This window comes from Mustela nigripes, chromosome 9 (genome assembly GCF_022355385.1).
Source record: "Mustela nigripes isolate SB6536 chromosome 9, MUSNIG.SB6536, whole genome shotgun sequence".
Taxonomy (NCBI): Eukaryota; Metazoa; Chordata; class Mammalia; order Carnivora; family Mustelidae; genus Mustela; species Mustela nigripes.
Genome location: NC_081565.1, coordinates 31,781,587 through 31,803,823, shown reverse-complemented (window position 1 = coordinate 31,803,823; position 22,237 = coordinate 31,781,587). Strand labels below are relative to the sequence as shown.

General features: G+C 43.1%; 1 protein-coding gene across 2 annotated transcripts in view; it reads left to right on the top strand.

Annotated features, from left to right (window-relative positions):
- The first annotated feature begins 22,033 nt into the window (after positions 1-22,033).
- Positions 22,034-22,237, top strand: part of TGFBR1 (transforming growth factor beta receptor 1) — a 56,031-nt gene continuing 55,827 nt past the window's right edge. For both annotated transcript variants that reach the window (XM_059411205.1, XM_059411204.1), the window contains exon 1: positions 22,034-22,210. In XM_059411205.1, the coding sequence (XP_059267188.1) occupies positions 22,126-22,210 (85 nt within the window). In that variant the 5' untranslated portion in view covers positions 22,034-22,125. The remainder of the gene's footprint in view (positions 22,211-22,237) is intronic.

Sequence of the window (22,237 nt, the reverse complement as noted above, 5' to 3'; positions counted from 1 at the left end):
TGTCTGCTGATCCCTTCCACTTTGAAACAGCCCAAATTTGACGAAAGCATCCTTTTCGGTAGTGCATAGACGGCCCATTCTAGCATCCTGACATCTTTTGATGGAGACTTCTTGGAACTGCTGCTGACAGCTCCAGGCCTGGAAGGCCTACTTCTCCCCCAGCAAAGAGGAATCCCCGAGGCTCTGCACCACCTTGCCCGAGCCAGTCCCCCCTTTTAGGGTCTCTTTCCTCATTACCTACAAATCTCTCGTGCACGCATACGCATCAGTTGCTGTATTCGTCACCCTTCTTTGGTCGTGGGACAGAATTCCAGCTAACCCTCACTTACCTAGCGAAGGAGAGTTCCTGGTGCTTGTACCAGGGCGGGGGCGGGGGGCGAGGAGCCCTGGGACTGGGATCACTGCGTCCAAGTAAACAAATTGTACTATCAAGTTTTTCCACTCTGGACTCTCCACGCCTTTCTCTGCACCACTCATCTTTACTTTTCTGTGTGCTGAAGAGCTCGGGCCCCATTTTCTCTTACGTGGGATGGCTTCATCCTGGCGAGGATAGGGCACAGGAAGCATGGCCACCCGAAGCTCCTGACCGGTTCCTTAGCTCAGCGAGGCCGAGGCCGTGAGGACGCTGCTCTTTCCTCTGGGCGCTTAACCTGATGTGAGCCCCAGAGGCCGCTCGGGCCAGCGTCCCCCAGTCTCCGCCCCCAGTCTCCAGGCTGCAGGACGAGGTTCTGTGATTGGTCAGGCTTCGGTTGCGTCATCACACGGGAGTGGGGGTGGGGGGAAGGGGGGAGGTGTCCGGAACCAGCGTCCGGCAGCCGGGCCAGAACCCAGCAGATTTTTGAGGGAGGGGAGGTGAGACTGCACTTTCCGCAAAGAAAGTCGGGGAAAGGAGCCGGGCAGGCAGACACAGCAGGAGATCGGACTGAATGCAGTCCGGGGACCGGAGAGAGAGTGCGCGCTCAGGCTGGTGTGGTGTTCGTTGCTCACTTCCACCAGAAATGTGCAGGTTGCGGGCGGGAATGGTAGTGAGGAAGTGAGCTCTGCGGTTTCCTTCGCGGAGACGCGTACGAGCGAGGGGTTAGCGGTGAGAGGAGGTCCTGCCCTCGCGCAGCAGCCCGCGGGAGGCCGGGGGAGGGGGGTGGGATCCGCTTCAGGGGATGACTCAGTGCGGTGTATACCGTGCCTTCCTCGGTTCTGCTCTGTCCAATTCTCCAAAGCCAAAAAAATAGGAAGTGTGGCAGACTGGATTCTTTTTAGCAGCAGTACACTTGGGTTTGTTTTCGTGGGCATGAGTCCACTGGAAAGCAATTATTTTCTCTTTGCCTTCTTGCTGCATCAGAGAAATGGAGCAATTTTAAAGAGATTTCAAAGAAACAATTTTGTAGCTTACAAAATGGAATCACAGAGGGACTGCCAAGTTGGCTGTGCTGGTATGTCAGGACTGGTTCTTTAAAAAAAAAAAACTGTGTATATTTAAAGTGTACAACATTTTGACATACATATACATAGTGAAAGGATTACTACAGTTAAGCAAATTAACATATCCATTGCTCCATTTGTTACCATTTGTGTGTATTTATGTGCGAGTGTGTGATGAGAGCACCTGAGATCTACTCAGCAAATTACCAGTATGCAATACAATATATATATATATATATATATATATATATATATATATATATTAAGATTTTATTCATGGGGCATATTCATGGTGGCTCAGTGGGTTAAGCCTCTGCCTTCGGCTCAAGTCATGATCTCAGGGTCCTGGGATGGAGCCCTGCATCTGGCTCTCTGCTCAGCAGGAAGCCTGCTTCCCCCGCCCCCATATCTGCCTGCCTCTGCCTACTTGTGATCTCTGTCTGTCAAATAAAAATAAAATCTTTTTTTAAAAGATTTTATTCATTTATTTATATGTCAGAGAGAGGGAGAGCACAAACAGGGGGAGTAGCAGGCAGAGGGAGAAGCAGGCTTCCCACTGAGCAAAGAGCAGGATGTGAGACCCGATCCCAGGAGCCTGGGATCATGACCCATGCAGAAGGCAGATGCTTAACCGACTAAGCCCCACCCAGGTGTCCCTAAATACAATATTATTAACTATAGTTACCGCCCTGTACTTTAGATCTCTAGAACTTATTCATACCACATAAGTGCAACTTTGTACCCCCTGCCCAACATCTCCCCATTTCCTTGCCCTCCCCACCTCCGGTAATCACCTTTCTATGCTCTGCTTCTAAACTTTTTTTAGATTCTACATGAGTGAGATTGTGTAGGATTTTTCTTTCTGTGTCTGGCTTATTCCACATAACATAACATCCTCTGGGTTCATCCATGTTGTCAGAAATGGCATATCTCCTTTTTAAGCCTGAATAATATTCCAGTGTGTGTGTGTGTGTGTTTAGGTTTTTTCCATGTTCTGGCTATTATGAATAATGCAGCAATGAACATGGGAACATGGGAGCACAAATAGATCTTCAAGGTACTGATTTCATTCCCTTTGGATACGTACCCAGCAGAGGGGTTGCTGGATCATATGGTAGTTCTAGTTTTAATTTTCCAAGGAGACTCCATACTATTTTACATAATGACTATACTAATTTACATTCCAACCAATAGCATATAGGAGTTCCCTCTTCTCCACATCCTCTCCAATATTAGTAATCTCTTGTCATTTTGGTAATAGGCATCCTAACAGGTGTGAGGTAATATCTCACTGTGGTTTTGAGATACATTTCCCCCATGATGAGTGATATCAAGCATCTTTTTCATGTACCTTTGGCCATGGTGGTTGTCTTCTTTGGGGAAAATGTCCATTCCAGTCCTTAGCTCATTTTCAAAATCAGCGTTCTCTTTTGTGTGTTTATTGTTGTTGAGCTGTATGAATTCTTTATATATTTGGGATAGCAACCCCTTATCAGATATATGGTTTGCAAATATCTTCTCTTCTGTAGGGTGCCCCTTCCTTGTGTTGATGGTTTCCTTTGCTGCAGAAGCTTTTTGGTTTAATGTAGGTTCACTTGTTTGTTTTTGCTTTTGTTGCCTGAGCTTCTGGTTTCCTATCTCAAAAAATCATTGCTACAACCAGTGTGTCAGGACTTGCTCTTGATCATATAGCTTCTGTGAAAGTCACATGCTAGAGTCAGGAAATATCTTACAGATCACAGCCAACCTGTCACACAGCAGAAGAGGAAATTGGGGCCCAGAGAGGGGAAGAGAGTGATTTAAAGGTCCCTTGTGAGTTTGAGGCAAAGTGAAGTCTCACACCAGGTCTTCTGCACTGTTGCTCCTGAATCTTGCCGCTAAGTCACTCATTTGCCGCTAAGTCACTTATTTGCTTCATAAAGTAAATCATGGAGCGTCTCCTACAGCATTGCTTCTAAATGTCCTTGAAGACAGTTGATGGGAAATTTCAACCTGCTGCTGCAAGGGAAATTGCTAAATGAATTTGATTCTTGCATGCCAAAAATATCTCTGCAAAGATGTGCCTCTGTACTTGTTTAAACACGGGACACTTGAATTCAGTCATCAAGGACATGCCTTGGCCTCCCAGGGGCCTTCTAGATCTCTGAATTCCTGTGGTCTGAAGGCGGTGTCCCTGAATCGACTCCTTGACAGTGTTTTTGTCATCTCTGGTACCTTCTGTGTTCCCCCATCCTGACTGTTGTGCCATGATGCTCAGACTGGCCCCCCTTGACCTGACCCCCCCTTTCACAATGAGGCCATGTGGATCCGTTGCTTTTCCAGACCCACCTGGCTCTGTGCCCTGCACCCTGATCCATCTGGAACACAGCACTGGGTTTTCTTGTGCTTTGGCTCCCAGGTAGGTTAGGCCAACTGGCTAGAGAGGGGAGGGAGGGAGGAGTGTGAGTTCGGGGGATTTCTCTGCCAAGTTTCCTGCTTTGGGGCTATCCAAGCTCTGGCTGCACCCCTCCATAGAAAAGAACACCATTGTCAAGTGGCATCCTGGGCAGGCGTCTCTCCACGTGCCCAGAGCTCCTCCTCCCTGCACCCATTGTTCAAGCTGGGCTAGTGACAACAGCTGCTGTTACCGGTGCCTCAAGGAGCACTGTGGGCTTCTGCGTTCACCAATGCACTTTCCCCATAGCTACCATCCCTTTGAAAACAGTCCTTTTATTAAATGCTCCTTAAATTACCCCGTTTACATGTGTCACCTGTTTGGCTGGGGCTTGGACTGAAAAACTACCTAAAGCCAACCTGGGACTTCGGTCTCCCCTCATCTCTGGGACATACTCTATCCCAAGAGAGACAGTGTTTGAAGTCTTAGTTCAGGAGTCTGTTTGCCTGGAGTAGACTTGAACCTAGACTCCTAAGTCTTGATCATGAATTCTCACTTTATTCCTGAGAACAAACCTCGAGACCTAGGAGGTTTGTTCTCCTCACATGGAGATAGCAAAGAGCCAGAAATCAGGACCTTGAGCAAGGAGCCCATTGAGTTGTGCTGCTGTCTGGCCAGTGTTCCATGTCTCCTATGGCAGAGGGGCAAGGACAGGCCCAGGAATCCAGAAAGACAGCTTACCCTGCAAGCACCAGAGTGCTCCTGCACTTTCTCGGGCTTTGAGGAGCTAGGAGAAGGGATTTGTGTCCATGTTTCGGCCTGAGCATGAAGGATGAGCAGCACCTGCCAGGCCTTGGTGTGACAATGGCAGTGGGGGGTCTTCTAGCTGGACTGAAAGAGCCCCTGGGGAAGGGGAGGCACAGTACTCTCCTCTCTGCACTAACCCTCTGTAGCCCACAAGTTCAAAGTCCTGGTCCCCCTATACTAGTCCCTCCTGGCGTCCCTGAAGCTCCAAGTCTCCGTTTTGGCAATCACGAGCTATTCAGTAGTAGCCCGTGCCGCCTTTATTTCTGTCCCTCATTGTGCTAGACACAAAATATGTGCGATCAAGAATAATTTACAGTCACTTACAACCTGCTTCCTTCAGACTGCCACTTGAGCACAAAACTGTGTGGGATAGCAGATTCACAGAAGAAATAAGCAGTTGCAAAGATGCCCAGAGTGATAATATTATCTCACATGTTTTACAGTTTGTCAGACATTTTCTCATGCAGTACATACCAATTGAGTCTCACAATAAGCCTATTGTATATGTGTGTATCCATCTATCTATCTAGCTTTCTGTCTATGTATCTACCCATCCATGTATGTATCAAATGCATCAGAAGAACCCCAGGCTTCAAGAAATGAAATGACTTACCCGAGGTCTTATAAACAGCCCGAATGAATTCCTTCTTTATATTTCTTGTGATGTCGTTGTGTAATATATTAGTTGTGATTATGTTTGTCTTCTGCTTGAGTCTGTGAGCTCACCAAGCATAGGGCCTGTGGCTTATTATATTTTTGTAATATAGGCCAATAGGTGTGTGTTTGTGTATGTACATGTGCGTACACTGTATCTTTAACATTTAATGAATAATAAAACAACCAGCCATGTATCTACCACTCAGATTAGGAAATAAATGTCTTACCATCCCTGCTGAAGGCCCTTCTAGTCCTTTCCCTATCTCTCTCTCTCTCTCTGTCTCTCAATCTACTAAACTACTATTTTGAATTATTTTATCATATTAATGAAACCTTAAGAATGTCTTCTTTACTTGTGTATGTCATTTAATGTTATGTAAATGGGTACGTGGCCCATTTATCCTCACTGCACCCACACAGCCTCCGCATTGTATACAGACACCTCCCATGTACCATAGCGGCTTGGCCTAGCCTGGATCAGAAAAGACCTGTCTACTTGCTATAATCCAGTCACCAAGGGGTTGAAGAAGGCTGGTCAGAGGTTGGAGTTGGGTGCCGGGTGACAAAAATCATGGAACAAAACATCTTGGTGCCCCCAGCTGTATTGCATACCCATACTGCCTCCAGAGAAGCCCGCTGTGGCCACAGATCTGGTCTGTTCCAGGGGACCATCCTGCAGACTGCTTACTGCTTGAATCAGGAGTCCCACTTTGGAGCTCAAAACTCTCTGCTCTCAAGGCCAGTTTTCTGAGTCACAAGTGGCAAGCGCCAACCCTCTATGCTTCATGACCTTGTACTCTCCATTAATTCAGCTTCCACTTCCTTACACACTTCCCTGTTACATTCCTGGAAAATTTATGACCCATTTTAACAACCATTTAAACAATGCAAGTGGTCCATGCAAATCGTAAGGGCAGCATTTTTCAAACTGTGGGCTGTGACCCCCTAAGGAGTTGTGAAACCCATCTAGTCCATGTGGACCAGGGTTTGTAAAAACTAAGGAGATAGTATTGAGTGGTACCTGGTCAAGAAGCCAGGACTACACAGTATCAGCAGGCATTCCCAGCAGCAAGCAAAGGGTAAATACTGTTTTGTGCAAGTTCTGATACAGCGCTGTGGGGTCTGGTGGGGGATAGGTACTGGGTCACAGCGTTAAGTGTATTTCTTACTATGGATCATGTACAAAAAGCGTTTGCTAGCTGTTGCTCAGGAGGAAGTTTGTAGAGGACACTGGTTGCTTCCTCATGTGCCACTGAGCCTCTCTTTCTCTTTCTTGGTGGGATAGCCTTGTGGTCTGGGTGAGCTCTAAGAGTATCCATTGACTGATACAAACCAACAACTGTAATTGCAATCAGTTTCCACCATGATTGGTTCATGGGTAGGCTGTAGTCCTAGGCCTAGACCAAGATATGTCTTAGTCTATGGCCACAGTGAGGGGACACATGACCCAATTAATCCAGGGATTCTGTCTCTTAGGAAATCCAACCAAATCCTTTGATGGGCCTGGAAACGACATAAAAATACTTTGGAGATGCCCAGTTCTGGTCTGAAACACAAAAAGGCTATTCATTGTCCACCCCTCCCCCATGCAGGCCAGAACTTGCCAGGGAGGGAGGAGAGACCAAAAAAAGCAAACAAGACGCGGGGTGAGTTCCAAGCTACACCACTGATAACCTACTTCTTAAAGTCCTAAAGTCCTAGTTTTGCTGTCCTAAAGAGAGTGTGGTAGTTGACCACGGGTCCCTCTTAAGCTCCAGGTTCTCCCTGGGAGGTGTTTACCTGTTAAAAGAACCTGGGCACTCAGCAGCTGAATTCCTGGGGAAACAGGGATTTGGGAAGTCATCTGCATGTCCGTGCCAGAAGAAGGCTGGGGAGCAAGTGAGGTTGTCCCAGAAGAGGTATGAATTGAGTCAAGATGAGTAGACCCGGGACAGACCCTAGGGAGCAGTAGTGCTTGGGGACAGACAGAAGAAAGTGGTAAGACTGCCACCACCGCTGCACCTGTTCCGCTGTACCGCGGGGGCACCACCGCTGCACCTGTTCCGCTGTACCGTGGGGGCACAAACAGCGGCAGTTGTCCCGCCTGCCTGCTCTGGCAGCCTGCCAAGACCCGGTGTCCATTTGCCCACCAGAAGCCCAGGACTTTCGCGATAGAGATCTGGGTAGTGGAAGAAGCAGAGGGAGAAGGCTAACTGGGTCGATGTCAGCATGGGCACAGGGCCTGTCCGGAGGGAGGAAGAGGATGGGGTGGCATCGGCAACATTTGGTCGCTTAACTGTAATCTTTCTGGCACCATGACAAATTTCATTTTCAATAAAAATGCAAATGACTTTGTGTGTGTGTGCTTTGGAAAGTCAGACTGTTGTGTCTTTGCTCAAACACAGTGCAGGATCTGGGAGGTGGTCTGGAGATATTGAAGTTAGTTAATTGTATTCAGTTAATTAATATAATTAACAATAAGTTAGTTGTATGCAGCCATCTCCCTCACTTACGTGTGAGCTCCTAGAAGGAAAACAAGGACTGAGCTGGAAGGAGGTGACCTATCTGTGTTTGAGAGAGGAAAGAGGAACAGTTGCATGGAAAGACCTCTTGCTTTAGTCCTGTCCTTCCAGGGCCCCTGCCCTTCCCTGTACTACCCGGCTCCTGAGGGCTGGGAGACAGAAAGCTGTGCATCCAAAAAGCCTGACCCCTTTCCCCTCACGCTGGCTTTTTGTTGGGATTGGAAGGAAGGAGCCCATCTCAAATAACATGAAATCATCTGTAAATGGACCTCTCAAGTAGGGCGAGGAGCAGAACCTTCCAGAAACTGAAACACAGAGATTCTATAAGCTTGGTGGTGTACAGCATTTTCTTCTTTCATTTCCTTAAGTCTCATGGTCGAATTCTTTGGAAAGTACCTATTGTCTCCACTGTCTTACCAGAAATGAGGAAAGAGTTTGAGTTACCTTCTGGGGCCTGAAGGAGGAGTCAAGACCTGTACTCTGGGGGTCAGAGTTGGTGATGCTAGCATGGTCTGGGCCTACCTGAGTGGAGCTCATCCAACGCTCAGGCTCTTTGAGGTCTCTCCTAAAAGTGTGTCCTGCCCATTGCTCTTGACTTGGGGGAGATGCTTCTCAGAGCCTGGCTTCCACGCCTGCGTGCTGGATCTGCCCGGCTCAGCCTAGACACGGAAACGAGGCAGAAGCCTAGGTGTCTTCCCAGTGGAGGCCGGGTCCCAAAGAGAGAGGCTGGGACTGCTTACCATCCAGGCCTCTGAGAGCAAGACTGGTACAGAGCCATGGTGTGCGGTCTTGGGACTGCTTTCCGGGGTCAGAGAGAAGATGGCTCATGCCTGCTAACCCTCAGCCCGAAATCACAAGAGCCAGGAAGCTGGCATTACTTTATGGTTTTATGACAAGGTAAGGAGGGTGGTAAAGGCCAGAGAATGTATATCTGGGGATACAGGGAAAGCAATGGGGAGAGCTTAATGCACGGCTGTGTCTTTGCAGATCAGGCAGTCAAAATTAAGCAAAGATTAACTACCAGGATTAAACCTACACACACAAAAATTCACATATGCCCAAGAGTCTGCTTCTGTTTTCCAGTATTCATGGGGGTGTTTACAAAATTAATAAAAAATTAACAAATAAATAAAGCCCCCAAAGCGAAGAAAGTATCCAGAGGACAAATTCTTTCTCCATAGTGTGTTTAAAAAGGAGACATCCATAACAAAAGTCTAAATGAAAACAAAACAATACAAAACACAAAACAAAACATTTTCTTAAAGCAACCCAAGCATTTGGGGAGACCAGCTTGACAGAGGCGAGTGGGATAGACAGCCTGTGAGCATATTTTTAATGTTTGAAAAGCAGCAGAGACAATGGCAGAAGCTGAATCTCTTTTGCACTGTATTGGCAACATAGCTTTTGCTTGAATCCCCTCTGATACTTATAACAGTTAAACCTTCTTATGCTGCAGCAGAAAATTTGATGGTGATTTTTTTTTAAGATTTTATTTATTTATTTGACAGACAGAGATCACAAGTAGGCAGAGAGAGAGGAGGAAGCAGGCTCTCTGCTGAGCAGAGAGCTTGACGCAGGGCTCGATTCCAGGATCCTGGGATCATGACCTGAGCTAAAGGCAGAGGCTTTAACCCACTGAGCCACCCAGGCATTTTTAAGATGTCTGTGCAATAGGAGGTTAGGCAGTAGGTGTTGCATTCCTGAAAATTGGTGGACTGATCCTCCCATGGGATAAACCTAAAAATGCCTGGGAAATATGGCTTCCTAAATGCCTTTATCAGCTGGCAGGAAAGTAAGAAGATTCTTGGGCCAAAATACTAAGAGAAAGAAGGGACTCACATCATGGTAATGGGAGCACTGTAGCCGGCTGATGCTCTGAGGGCACTTACTGAACCAGATGAACTTGACTTTCTGATGTTTGGTCTCACAGAGTACAGGGAATCACAGAGCACAAAGATCAGGGACCTTTCAAGGACTCCGGACACCTCCTCCATAAATACGAGACCCCGAAGTTCTATAATCCCAGTGAAAAGGTGAACCAGAAATAGCTATTAACCACCAGTGAGTTGCAGGAACATGGGTGCTGAGCACAAAAAAAAAAAAAAAAAAAAAAAAAAATCATCACTGAGAATCTGGAAGCATAGCTGTCCCTCATGCAGTCTGAAGCCCCACATCATATTACTTGTGAGTTCTAAACAATAAACACATTAACCTCCCCCACCCCAATTCAAGCCAATAATTTCTTAAAGTAACCTGAGACTGCTAGCAGTAGATTGCAAGAACAAATGTAAATATTCCTCAGAGGACCCGACTTTTACCTCAGACCTTAAAGAATTTTCGCAACTAAAATCCCAAAGAAGATGCACCACTTCCTTTTTTTTCTTTTTTAAAGATTTTATTTATTTATTTGAGAGATGGAGATCACAAGTAGGCAGAGAAGCAGGCAGAGAGAGGGGGAAGCAGGCTCCCCGATGAGCAGAGAGCCCGATGTGGGGCTCGATCCCAGAACCCTGGGATCATGACCTGAGCCGAAGGCAGAGGCTTTAACCCACTGAGCCACCCAGGTGCCCCGAAGATGCACCACTTTCAATAAAAAGGAACAATAAGAATATAGATGCACTGTAAATAAGAAACAACAGACACAGAAATAGATCTGCAAGAGTTCAAATGCTGGAATTATCTATACAAATACAAATATGAAATAACTATGATTGCAATTTTTTTTAACATACCAATGCTTTAAATGCTTAAAAAAAAAAAAAAAAAAAAGGCCAAACTGAAAAACACATATTGGAAACAAGGAACAATAAAGGAAGACCAAACAGATTTGGAAAAGTTCCAAATACAACTTCTACAAATGAAAAAAAATTAAAGTTAAAACTGAATGAAAACGAATACATGGAGGTTAACTGGCATGCTATTGAACAGTGAGTGGATCAACCAAGAAATCAAAGAAGAAATTAAAAAAAAAATACATGGAGACAGATGAAAACAAAAAACAATGGTCCAAAATCTTTGGGATGCAGCAAAAGCTATTTTAAGAAGGAAGATTATAGCAATCCAGGCCTACCTCAAGAAGCAAGAAAAATCTCAAATAAAAAACCTAACCTTCACCTAAAGAATCTAGAAAAAGCAGAACAAACAAAACTCAAAACCAGTAGAAGGAAGGAATTAATAAAGATTAGAGCAGAAATAAATGAAATAGAAGTTTAATAAAACAGATCAATGAAACCAGGAGTTGACCCTTTGAAAAGATCAATAAAGTTGGTCAACCTTTAATCAGATTCACTGAGAGAGAGAGAGAGGACACAAATAAATAAAATAAAAAATGAAAGAGAAAAAATAATAATTATAGTATACAATTGTATAATCCTTATAAAATGCAATTATAAGAGAATATTAGGAAGAATTATATACCAAAAAATTAGACAACCTGGAAAAAATGAATAAATTCCTAGAAACATATAACCTTCCAAAACTGAATCAGGAATAAATAGAACATTTGAACAGACCAACTGTTAGCAATGAAATTTATCAGTAAGCAAAAAACTCCCAATAAACTGAAGCCCAGGACTAGAGAGTTTCACAAGTGAGTTCTACCAAACATTTAAAGAAAAGCTAATTCCTATTCTTCTCAAATTATTCCAAAAAATAGAAGAAGAAAGAAAGCTTTGAAATTCATTCTATGAGACAAGCATTACCTTGATACAAAAGCCAGATAAAGACACACACACATACACACACATACAAAATTACTGCAGGCCAATATCTCTGATGAACATAGATACAAAAATCATGAATAAAATATTAGCAGACTAAATCCAGCAATATATTAAAAAACCATTCCTCACAATTAAGTGGGATCTACTTCCAGCATGCAAGGTGGTTCAATATTCACAAATCAATCAACCTGATACACCACATTAAAAAGAGAAAGGATAAAAATCAAATGATTGTTTTTAATAGATGCATAAAAAGGACTTGACAAAGTACAACATCCATTCATGATACTACAGTTGATCTTAGCCAAAAGGCTGAGAAGTGATGACATCCATTCATGATAAAACCCCTCAGCAAAGTAGATTTAGAGGAAACATACTTCAACATAATAAAAGCCATATATGAAGAACATGCAGTAACATAATACTCAGTGGTGAAAAATTGAGAGGTTTTCCTTTAAGGTCAGGAATAGGACAAGATGTCTACTCCCATCACTTTTATTCAACTTAGTATTGGAAACCCTAGCCACAGCAATCAGACAAGAAAAATAAGTAAAAGTTATTCAATTTGGCAAGGAAGAAGTAAAACTTTTGCTACTGCACATGACATGATATTATACATAGAAAACCCTAAAGGCTCCACCAAAAAAAAGCTATTAGAACTGATAAATAAATTCAGTGAGGTGATAGGATACAAAATCAATATACAGAAATCTATTGCATTTCTATACACTAATAATGAAGTAGCAAAAAGAGAAATTAAGAAAACAATCCCATTTATAATTGCACCAAAAATAATAAGATACCCAGGAATATACTTAACCGAGGAGGTGAAATACCTGTACTCTGAAAACTATAAAACATCAGTGAAAGAGACTGAAGACAACACAAATAAATGGAAAGACAATCCATGCTCATGGACTGGAAGAACAAATACTGTTAAAATGTCCACACTATCCATAGCAATCTACACATTTAATGCACTCCCTATTAAAATACCTATAGCATTTTATACAGAACTAGAACAAATAATTTCAAATTTTGTATGGAACTACAAAAGACCCTGAATAGCCAAAGCAATCTTTAAAAAGAACAAAACTGTTTCAAAAATAAAATAATAAAAAGAACAAAACTGGAGGTATCATAATCCCAAGTATCAAAATTTACTACAAAGCTATAATAATCAAAACAATATGGTACTGGAGCAGAAAGAGACATATAGATCAATAGAACAGAATAGAGAGCTTAGAAATAAACCCATGATTATATGGACAATTAATCTTCCACAAAGAAGTCAAGAATATCCAATGGGGAAAAGACAGTCTGTTCATCAAATGTGTTGGGAAAACTGGACAGTCATATGCAAAAGAATGAAACTGGACCACTTTCTCACATCATATACAAAAATAAACTCGAAATGGATGAAGGACCTAACCTGAAACCATAAAAATCCAGAAGAGAGCACAGGCAATAATTTCTCTAACATTGGCTGTAGCAACATTTTTCCAGATATATGTCCTGAGATAGGAAAAACAAAAGCAAAAATAAACTACTGGGACTACATCAAAATAAAGAGCTTCTACACAGCAAAAGAAACAATCAACTAAACTAGAAAACAACTTACAGAACAGGAGAAGATATTTGCAAATCACATATCAGGTAAAGGGTTAGTATCCGAAATATTTGAGAACATATTCAACTCAACACCCCAGTAAATAATCCAACTAAAAATGGGCAGACGACATGAACAGACATTTCTCCAAACAAAACAACCAGATGGGGCGCCTGAGTGGCTCAGTGGGTTAAGCTGCTGCCTTCGGCTCAGGTCATGATCTCAGGGTCCTGGGATTGAGTCCCGCATCGGGCTCTCTGCTCAGCAGGGAGCCTGCTTCCCTCTCTCTCTCTCTGCCTACCTCTCTGTCTACTTGTGATCTCTCTCTGTCAAATAAATAAATAAAATCTTTAAAAAAACCAAAACAAAAAACAAACAAACAAACAAACAAAACAACCAGATGGTCAACAGACGTGAGAAAATGCTCAACATCACTTATCATCACGGAAGTGCAAATCAAAACCACAATGAGATATCACCTCACACCTGTCAGAATGGCTAAAAGCAACAATACAAGAAAACAACAGGTGTTGTCGAGGATGTGGTGAAAAGGGAACCCTCATGCACTGTTGGTGGGAATGTAAATTGATGCAGTCACTATGAAAAATAGTGTAGAGGTTCCTCAAAAATCTAAAAATAGAATTCCCCTATGACCTAGTAACTGTACTCCTGGGTATTTAGCTCCAAAATATAAAAACCTTACTTCAAAGAGATACATGTGCCCCCATATTAATTGCAGCATTATTTACAATAGCCAAATTATGCAAGCAACCCAAATGTCCATTTATAAATGAATGGATAAAGAAGACGTGAAAGTGTGTGTGTGTGTGTGTGTGTGTGTGTGTAATGGACTATTACTCAGTCATAAAAAAAGAATGAAATCTTGCCATTTGTAACAACATAGATGGAGCTTAAAGAGTATAATGCTGGGGCACCTGGGTGGCTCAGTGGGTTAAGGCCTCTGCCTCCAGCTCAAGTCATGATCTCAGGGTCCTGGGATAGAGCCCGGCATCAGGCTCTCTGCTCAGCGGGGAGTCCGCTTCCCCTCTCTCTCTGCCTGCCTCTCTGTCTACTTGTGATCTCTGTCTGTCAAATAAATAAATAAAATCTTAAAAAAAGATAAATAAAGACTATAATGTTAAGTGAAATAAGTCAGTCAAAGAAAGACAAGTACCATATGGTTTTACTCCCATTTGGAATTTAATAAACAAAACTAATGAGCAAAGAAAAAAGAGAGAGAGAGAGAAACAAACCAACAAATAGGCTCTTAACCATAGAGAACAAACTAGTCGCCGGAGGGGTGGTGGGGGGTTGGGTAAAATAGGTGAAGGGAGATTAAGAGGACATTTATCATGATGAGCACTGAGTAATGTAGAGAATTGTTGCATCGCTGTATTGCACAACTGAAACTAATATAACACTGTATATTAACTATACTTGAATTAAAATTTAAAAATTTTAGGAAACTTAATGGAAACAATAATTAAAAATTAAATCTAAAATGAATTATATTTACTGTAACATAAAAATTTAGCTAGAAATAAATTTAACAAATGTTATGACTTCTACCAATAAGAACTATAAAATATTATTGAGAGAAATTAAAGACCTGAATAGGTGGGGAAAGATGCTATGCATTTAGATCAGAATAATCAATACCATAAAGATGTCAGTTCTCCCCAAATTGATTTATAGATTCAAGGCAATTCCCAATAAAAATTCTAGCAGGCTGTTTTTTTTGGTAGATATTGACAAACTATCATTATAATTTACTTATTAAAATAGGCAAAACAATTTTGAAGAAGAACAAAACTGGGAGGCAAACTCTACATGATCTTAAAAGTTACCATAATGTACTGTAATTAAGACAGTGATACTGGCATTAAGATGAACAATGAGAACAGAAATAAGCCTGCAAACATGCCCTCAAATAATTTTTGGAAAAGTATCAACGTAGTTTCAAAGGGAAAGAAAAGTTTTTTCAGCAAATCATAGTGGAGCAACTGAATGTCAGTACAGAAAAAATTAAGCCTTGAATCCAAGACTTAATTCAAGGTGGCTTAAAGATTTAAATGTAAAAGCTAAAACTTTAAGGCAACTGGAAGAACACATAGAGGACTAGCTCTGGGGTTGAGAGTAAGCAATTTTTTCAAGACAAATCACGACTAGAATTAATTGTAAAGAAAAACAATTAAAACCACTACTCTTTAAAAAATAACATTAATAAAATAACAGAACCAAAACGTTCACCATACACACATTTGGCAATGGACTCATATCCAGATAATAATTTAACTCCTATAAATCATTAATATGGGACTGGAGCAAAAGGCTTGGACATGTCCCAGAAGATGATATGCAAATAAATACCAAACACGGATACTCAGCACTTCCTCTGATTTGAGGAGGTTGAGATCGGTGCTCAGGGAGCCTGCAGCTGCTAGAATGTGCCAGGCCGAGTTCTGGAGAGGAAGGAGTTCTCCAGAGAGCTTGAGAAATCCACATCGGGGTCCTCTGGACTCTTTGGCTGAATACTAATCTATGAATGCAGAGAGTGAACCTCAACAAGACTGGCAAGAACAACTTTGGAGACAAGAAAAAATGCTAAGAAGCTATAAAACAGATTCTCAGAGTTCAGACCAGCTCAGGAATCATTTGTGATCTCTCCAGCCAGAGTGGAGAGATCTTGTGGGCCATACAGAGTATTTAACAGAGATCCCAGAAAGAACATATCTTATAAGTGATGCAGAATTAGTCTTAGAATAATGGTTATTTTGGACTTGTCCCAAAGGAGTTTTAAAATAAGCCTCAAAAGGGTGAAACTAATCTTCAGATAACTTCACTCACTGTCAGAAAAAGTTTAAGACTCTTCAGGAAAATAAAGCATTCCATACCCGAAAATTTACAATGTCTGGCATCCAATAAAAAGTCACTAGACATAAGAGGCAGCCGGAAAATGTGAGCCTAAAATATCAGTAAACAGAAACAGACCCAGAAATGACAGAGTAGATGGAATTATCCCATGAGTACATTAAAACAGCTATTATAAATATGCCTCATATGTTTAGGGATATAAAGACATAATGAGAGGAGGAAAGAAGATTTTTAAAAGAACCAAACGAAACTTCCAGAGATGAAAAATTCAATAAAATAAAAGCAGCCAGATAGGGAGCAACAGGACTCTCTTTCGCTGCTAGTGGGAATGCAAAATGGTACAGCCGCTTTGGAAGCTAGTTTGGCAGTTTCCTACAAAGCTAAACATACTCTTTTCATATGATCCAGCAATCATGCTCCTTGGTATTTACCCAAATGAGTTGAAAACTTATGTCCACACGAAAACCTGCACAGGGATGTTTATAGCATTTCATCCATAATTGCCCAAACTTGGAAGCAACCAAGATATCCTTCAGGGGGTGAATGGATAAAGAAACTCTAGTGAATCTATGTAACGGAATATTATTCAGCGCTAAAAAGAAATGAACCATCAAGCCATGGAAAGATAGAGAGGAAACTTAAATGCATATTACTAAGTGAAAGAAGCCAATCTTAAAAGGCTACAGTATGATTTTGACTATATGACATTCTGGAAAAGGCAAAATCATGGTGACAGCAAAAAAATCGGTGGGTGCCAAGGATTAGGGGGAGAGAGGGGGAGGAGGCTGGGCACAGAGGATTTTTAGGGCAGTGAAACTACTGTGTGATACTGGAGTAGTGGATACACATCATTAAACATTTGTTAAAACCCATAGAATATACAACACAAAGAGTGAAGTCTAAAGTAAGTTATGGATTTTGGGTAATAACGTGCAGTGCAGGATTCATTGATTATAATAAATGGACCACGCTGATGGGGGATATTTACAGTGGGGCATGCTGTGCCTGGGTAGAGACAGGGAATATATGGGAACTCTATGTAATTTATGCTCAATTTTGCTGTGAAACTAAAAAATGAATATTTTATTTGTTATTTATAACATTTATAAACATTTTTATTTATAAAAAATAAAGTCCATTAAAAAAAAGTAAACAAAAAAGACCAATTACCTACAAAGAAGAAGTGGACTTGATTTCTCATGAACTACAATGGAAACCAGAGACAGTGAAATGGTCGCTTTAGTTGTTGAGAAAAAACAATTGCCAATCTACAATTCTGTAGCCAGTGGAAAAAAACACACTGTCCAAAAATAAGGGTTAAATGTAGTCATCTCTATCAAACAAAAACTAAAATTGTTTGCTACCAGTTAGCTTTCGTTAAGGGGAAATTGAAAGGATGTACTTCAGGCGGAATTAAAGTGATTTGAGATGGAAAGTCTAGGGATAAAAAAAAAATGAAGATCAGAAAAAGTGGTAAAAAGTGTTTGCAAAAAATGGCCACACTTGCATCTCTCCTGATATCTACACCCCTTTGCAATGTGATTTTGCAGTTCCTTTTATCAAGGGGTGGAATCTATTTCTTTTGAATTTGGGTTTGGCCTAATTCATTCCCAAAGCAATGGGAGGTGGCAGAAATGATGTGCCCATTGTAAACTGCCTTTCATTATCTTGGATCCCTGAACTGTCATGTTAACAAACCCAGGCTAGCCTGTTAGAGAAAAACCACATAAAGGAGCTGAGCTAGACCATTATAGATCTGCTTGGTTCCCAGATGACCTGCCACCTGATAGCAGACTCATATGTGAGCTCAGCTGAGATCAATTTAAATTGGCCTAGACCAAGAAAAACAGCCCAGCCTACCCACAGTCTCATGAGAAATAATATATGGTTATTATTCTAGGCCACTAAGTTTTGAGGTGATTTGTTATTTAGTTAGGAGCCTAGGGGTTAGCAATAGATAATAATGGTATAAATCAATACTAGCTTGAAGGCTAAAAAATAAGACAGAAATAAAAATATATAATAGATAGCATTGACCAGAATTAAAGTGTTTTAAGGTTAAAAAAAGGAGACGTTTATTTTTCTCGTATAATATGAACATCAGTGGTAAGCATTTAGAGCTGGTACGGTTGCTCAAGGAATTTATCAAGGACCCAGACTCTCTCCACTCCTAGTTATCTACTCTATTCATTCCTAGTTTTTCTAGGAATGATGGTGTAGATGGTGTTATGGACACCATCCTTATGCTCACAAAATGGCTGCTGTACTTCCAGGCGTTGCAGCTTTGTTCCAGATGGAAAGAAGGTGAGAATGTGATGAGTCTTTATAAGGAAAACAGTATGTTCCAGATAAGCTCTTCCTCGTAGACTTCTTATATTTCACTGTCTAGAACTCTGTCGCATGGTCATATCTAGGTGCAGATGCCTGGGAAATTAAGATTTTTAGCTAGGTGAATGGCTTTCCCAAAGGAAATGAGGATTCTGTTCATAAAGTGAATGAATGTAGGAATGAATATAGTTTAGGCAACTAACCGTGTCTGCTCTCCATTTAGGAGAAAACATTTTACCTGAGGGAATAATCCAAAAGGAAAAGAAAACAATGTGCTTGGCATAAGGACTGAGAAGTAGCATTGTGCATAGGACAAAGCACTGGAGGGAGAGTTTCTTAGTCCTGGCTCTGAAGCTGACTTGCTGGGGGCTGGTCCTCAGTTTCTTCTCCATCAAACCAAGACAGAGTAAAAAAGCCTTTTCCAGAGCCATAGAGACTGTGAAAGGAATTCATATTTATGATAGATTTTTCATGTGCATAGCTCATTTATACCTTACAACAAATATACGAGTCAGTGTCATTATCCAATTTCACACTGGGGGATGTGAAATCTCAGAGAAATCAAGTGGCATGCACAGATCTTACATCTAGTAAATGGTAGAGCCGAAATTCAGCTAGGCCTCCAAAGCCAGAGGCTTTTTTCCATTGCCCTCCCTTTCTCAAAAGGTAAAATAAGGGGTGCCTGGGTGGCTCAGTGGGTTAAGCCTCTGCCTTCAGCTCAGGTCATGATCTCAGGGTCCTGGGATCGAGCCCCACATCGGGCTCTCTGCTCGGCAGAGAGCCTGCTTCCTCCTCTCTCTCTGCCTCTCTGCCTACTTGTGATCTCTGTCAAATAAATAAATAAAATAATATTTTTTAAAAAAAGGTAAAATAAGTACATGCATTTTTATTTACTGAATTTCAAGGTAACACTTTCTAAACCACTGTCTTTCCAAGTGTGGCCTGTTGACACCAGCCTCAGAATCACCCGGGGCCTCTGTTCCATATACAAAGTCCTGGACCTCCTTCAGATGAACTGATGCAGACTCTCTAGGGCTCACACCCGGGAATCTGCATTTTTAAAAAAGTTCCCCATTAATTTGGAGACGTTTTAAAGTTTGAGAACTATGATTTTAAACTTATAATTTATTGTTCCATTCCAATGTAGTTTATTTGTGGATCCATGGCTCATGGAAATTTCTTCCTAATATCAGGAAAATAAAATTTAAAAATAGTCTGTTTCTCCTTCCTGTTCTTCAGTGTTCTAACGAAGACACTCAATTCCATGGAAAATGTTAAGGAACTGGAAGTGTGTCATAGAAGATAACCCAACACTGATTAACTGAGGCTCTGTAAGGCAAAGGCACAGGTTAACCGAACATGAATGCTGATTAGAATCAAACAGAGCCTTGGCAAAGGAAATGGCGTTAACTAAATATTTACTATGTTCTTTAGAAAAATGTATTTACTATTTTCTAGACACTGTTCCAGACACATTACGTCATCTAAGGGGTCCAAGACATGTGATTCAATCCCTTTTATTTATAAATGGGGTAAGTACAATATTTCATTTTATTTTTTAATTTTTTAAAAAAATAAAATATTTATTTATTTGACACAGAGAGAGCGAGCATGTGCACAAGCAGGGGGAGCAGCAGAGGGAGAGAGAAGCAGGCTTTCCGCTGAGCAGGGAGCCCGATGGGGGGCTCGATCTCTGGACCCTGGGATCATGACCGGAGTCGAAGGCAGAGGCCCAACTGACTGAGCCATCCAGGGGCCCCTACAATATTTCCTTTTAGAGATGAAGAATCTAATAAGAGAATCTGATGAGAGGACAGACACCTCACTTGTCTGAGGAGACTCATTCATTCATTCATTCATTCATTTATACAATAAACATCTCCTGAGCTCTCATGGAAGACACTGAGACTAGAGCAGTGGAAAAACAGTCTACAGACATCAGGTATCCTAAGACCTGGACTTAACCCTCCACATCTCCTCTGAAAAGACTGGAACTGAGAGCGCAGATTGGGACTGGAACCAGCCAGAAGCTGTCTTTCCCTGCTTGGTCGGCCCATGGCAGGGAGCAGGCTGAGAGCTTGCTGCTGATGGCCTCCAGCAACCAAGAGAGCCCAAGAGAGCAGGCTATGCCATGTTTTTGTTAGTAGCTGCATCCCTAGGTAGGCAGTTCCGTGTACAACCCTCCCCGCCCCCAACCCTTACTCGTCCAGGGAAGAGGATGAAGTGTCTGGAGGAACGACCTAGAAATAGAACTTGAAAGAGGGGTAGAAGAAGCCCCAAATCTTTTATCTTCTCACTGACCTTGGGAGGTAGATACTATTTCCATTTTATAGATGAGGACATGGAGACTCAGAAAGGTTAACGGACTTGTTGAAATAAGAGTCCTACTCAGGAGGGGAATAGGGCAGGTCCCAGATCCCAGCTCCAAAACCCCCACCCTGTCCTCTTACAGCTCTGGACGGAAGTCTTCGCAGGCAGGTCAAGTGCTCACGGAGGAGCCGCGCTGAAGTGATTTGCAAATCGATCCTACAGGGTGACTCTTGATTCCTGCTACCAAGGTTTATTTAATTCCAAGCTCAAATCACACAGAAAATAAAATTTTCTCCTTAAAAGGTTCTGTGGAAAAATGTTCTCTGTTCTATGTAACAGCCTCCTCGGCTGTGTTTGTGTCTGAAAAGAGGACTAGTCTGACAGGAAGAATTACAAATCTGGAGCTCATTTTGGTGTCCCAGAGGGAAGGTGGGTGGAGCGTCTCACAATAAATTAGGAATTCAGAATGAAAACGTAGCCGAGTTTATTTGGGTTTCTAGTGACACCTCAGAATTATTGTGCAGGCGTGTCAGAGGCAAGTCAAAGTATTGACTGCTCCCCCTCCGCCAAAGGAGGAGTGCTACGAGCTAAGAAGAGGAGTCCTCGTCCTTTGGGGGTGAGGATGGGGTCCTTCCCTTTCCCACCTGGATTAGGAAGAGGTCAGAAGGAAGGAGTGTGATTTGGAGCCCCGTTCTGGGTCTGCTCTTTGTTCCGAAGGAGAGAGGCTATTTGGGGGGCGTGTCGGAGCTCAGGATCTGAATGAAGTCCGAAGCCAGGATTTCAGGACTTTCAGGGCCTGGATTTCGGTTGGGATTAGACACTAACAGCGGGAGGAAACAGAAGACTGAGTCGTATAGGGAAGGCACTGAGGAAAGATTTGGGGGGCATGTTGAAAGTTGAGGCGTGGATCTGGGAAGTGGAAGTTGAAGGCTGCGTGGCGATACCTTGGATCTGAGTGAACGTGTTGGGGATTGGTGGTGCAGGGCTGTGAATGGGGTTCGGGTGGGACTGAGGTCAGTACTAGATCTTACGATCTTGGAGAAGGCTACAAGAAAAGCGCCTAGAGCGGCCACAGCCTTTTTCCAAAAGCGACTCACACCCAGACACACCCCTCGCATAACCCTAGACCTCCGGGGCCCGAGGCTAGGCCATGCCAGGGCGCGCTACACCCTGCCTCTAGCCGGCCTCCTCCTTGCGGGGAGCCGCTCTGGCTGGGGCAGGGGTCTGGCAGCACTGCCCCCGGGGAAGTCTGGGGGCGTGGCCAGAGGCCGGCGCCCGCGGCTGTGGATTGGCTGTCCAGTGGGCCTGTAGGCGGGGCTCCGGGCTGGGTCCCGCTCGGCCGCTCGCAGACGGCTGGGAGGCGGGGCCGGCGGGAGCCCGGCAGCCAATGGACGCTCAGCCCCCGAGCAGTTACAAACGGCCGGAGCGAGGCCGCCGCGGCGGCGGGAGGTGGGGCGAGGCAAGGCTTGCTGAGGCGAGGCGGCGGCCGGGCCGGACCGGGCCACAGGCGGTGGTGGCGGGACCATGGAGGCGGCGGCCGCTGCTCCGCGTCCCCGGCTGCTCCTCCTCGTGCTGGCGGCGGCGGCGACGGTGGTCCCGGGGACGACGGGTGAGCGGCAACGCGGCGGGGCTGGCG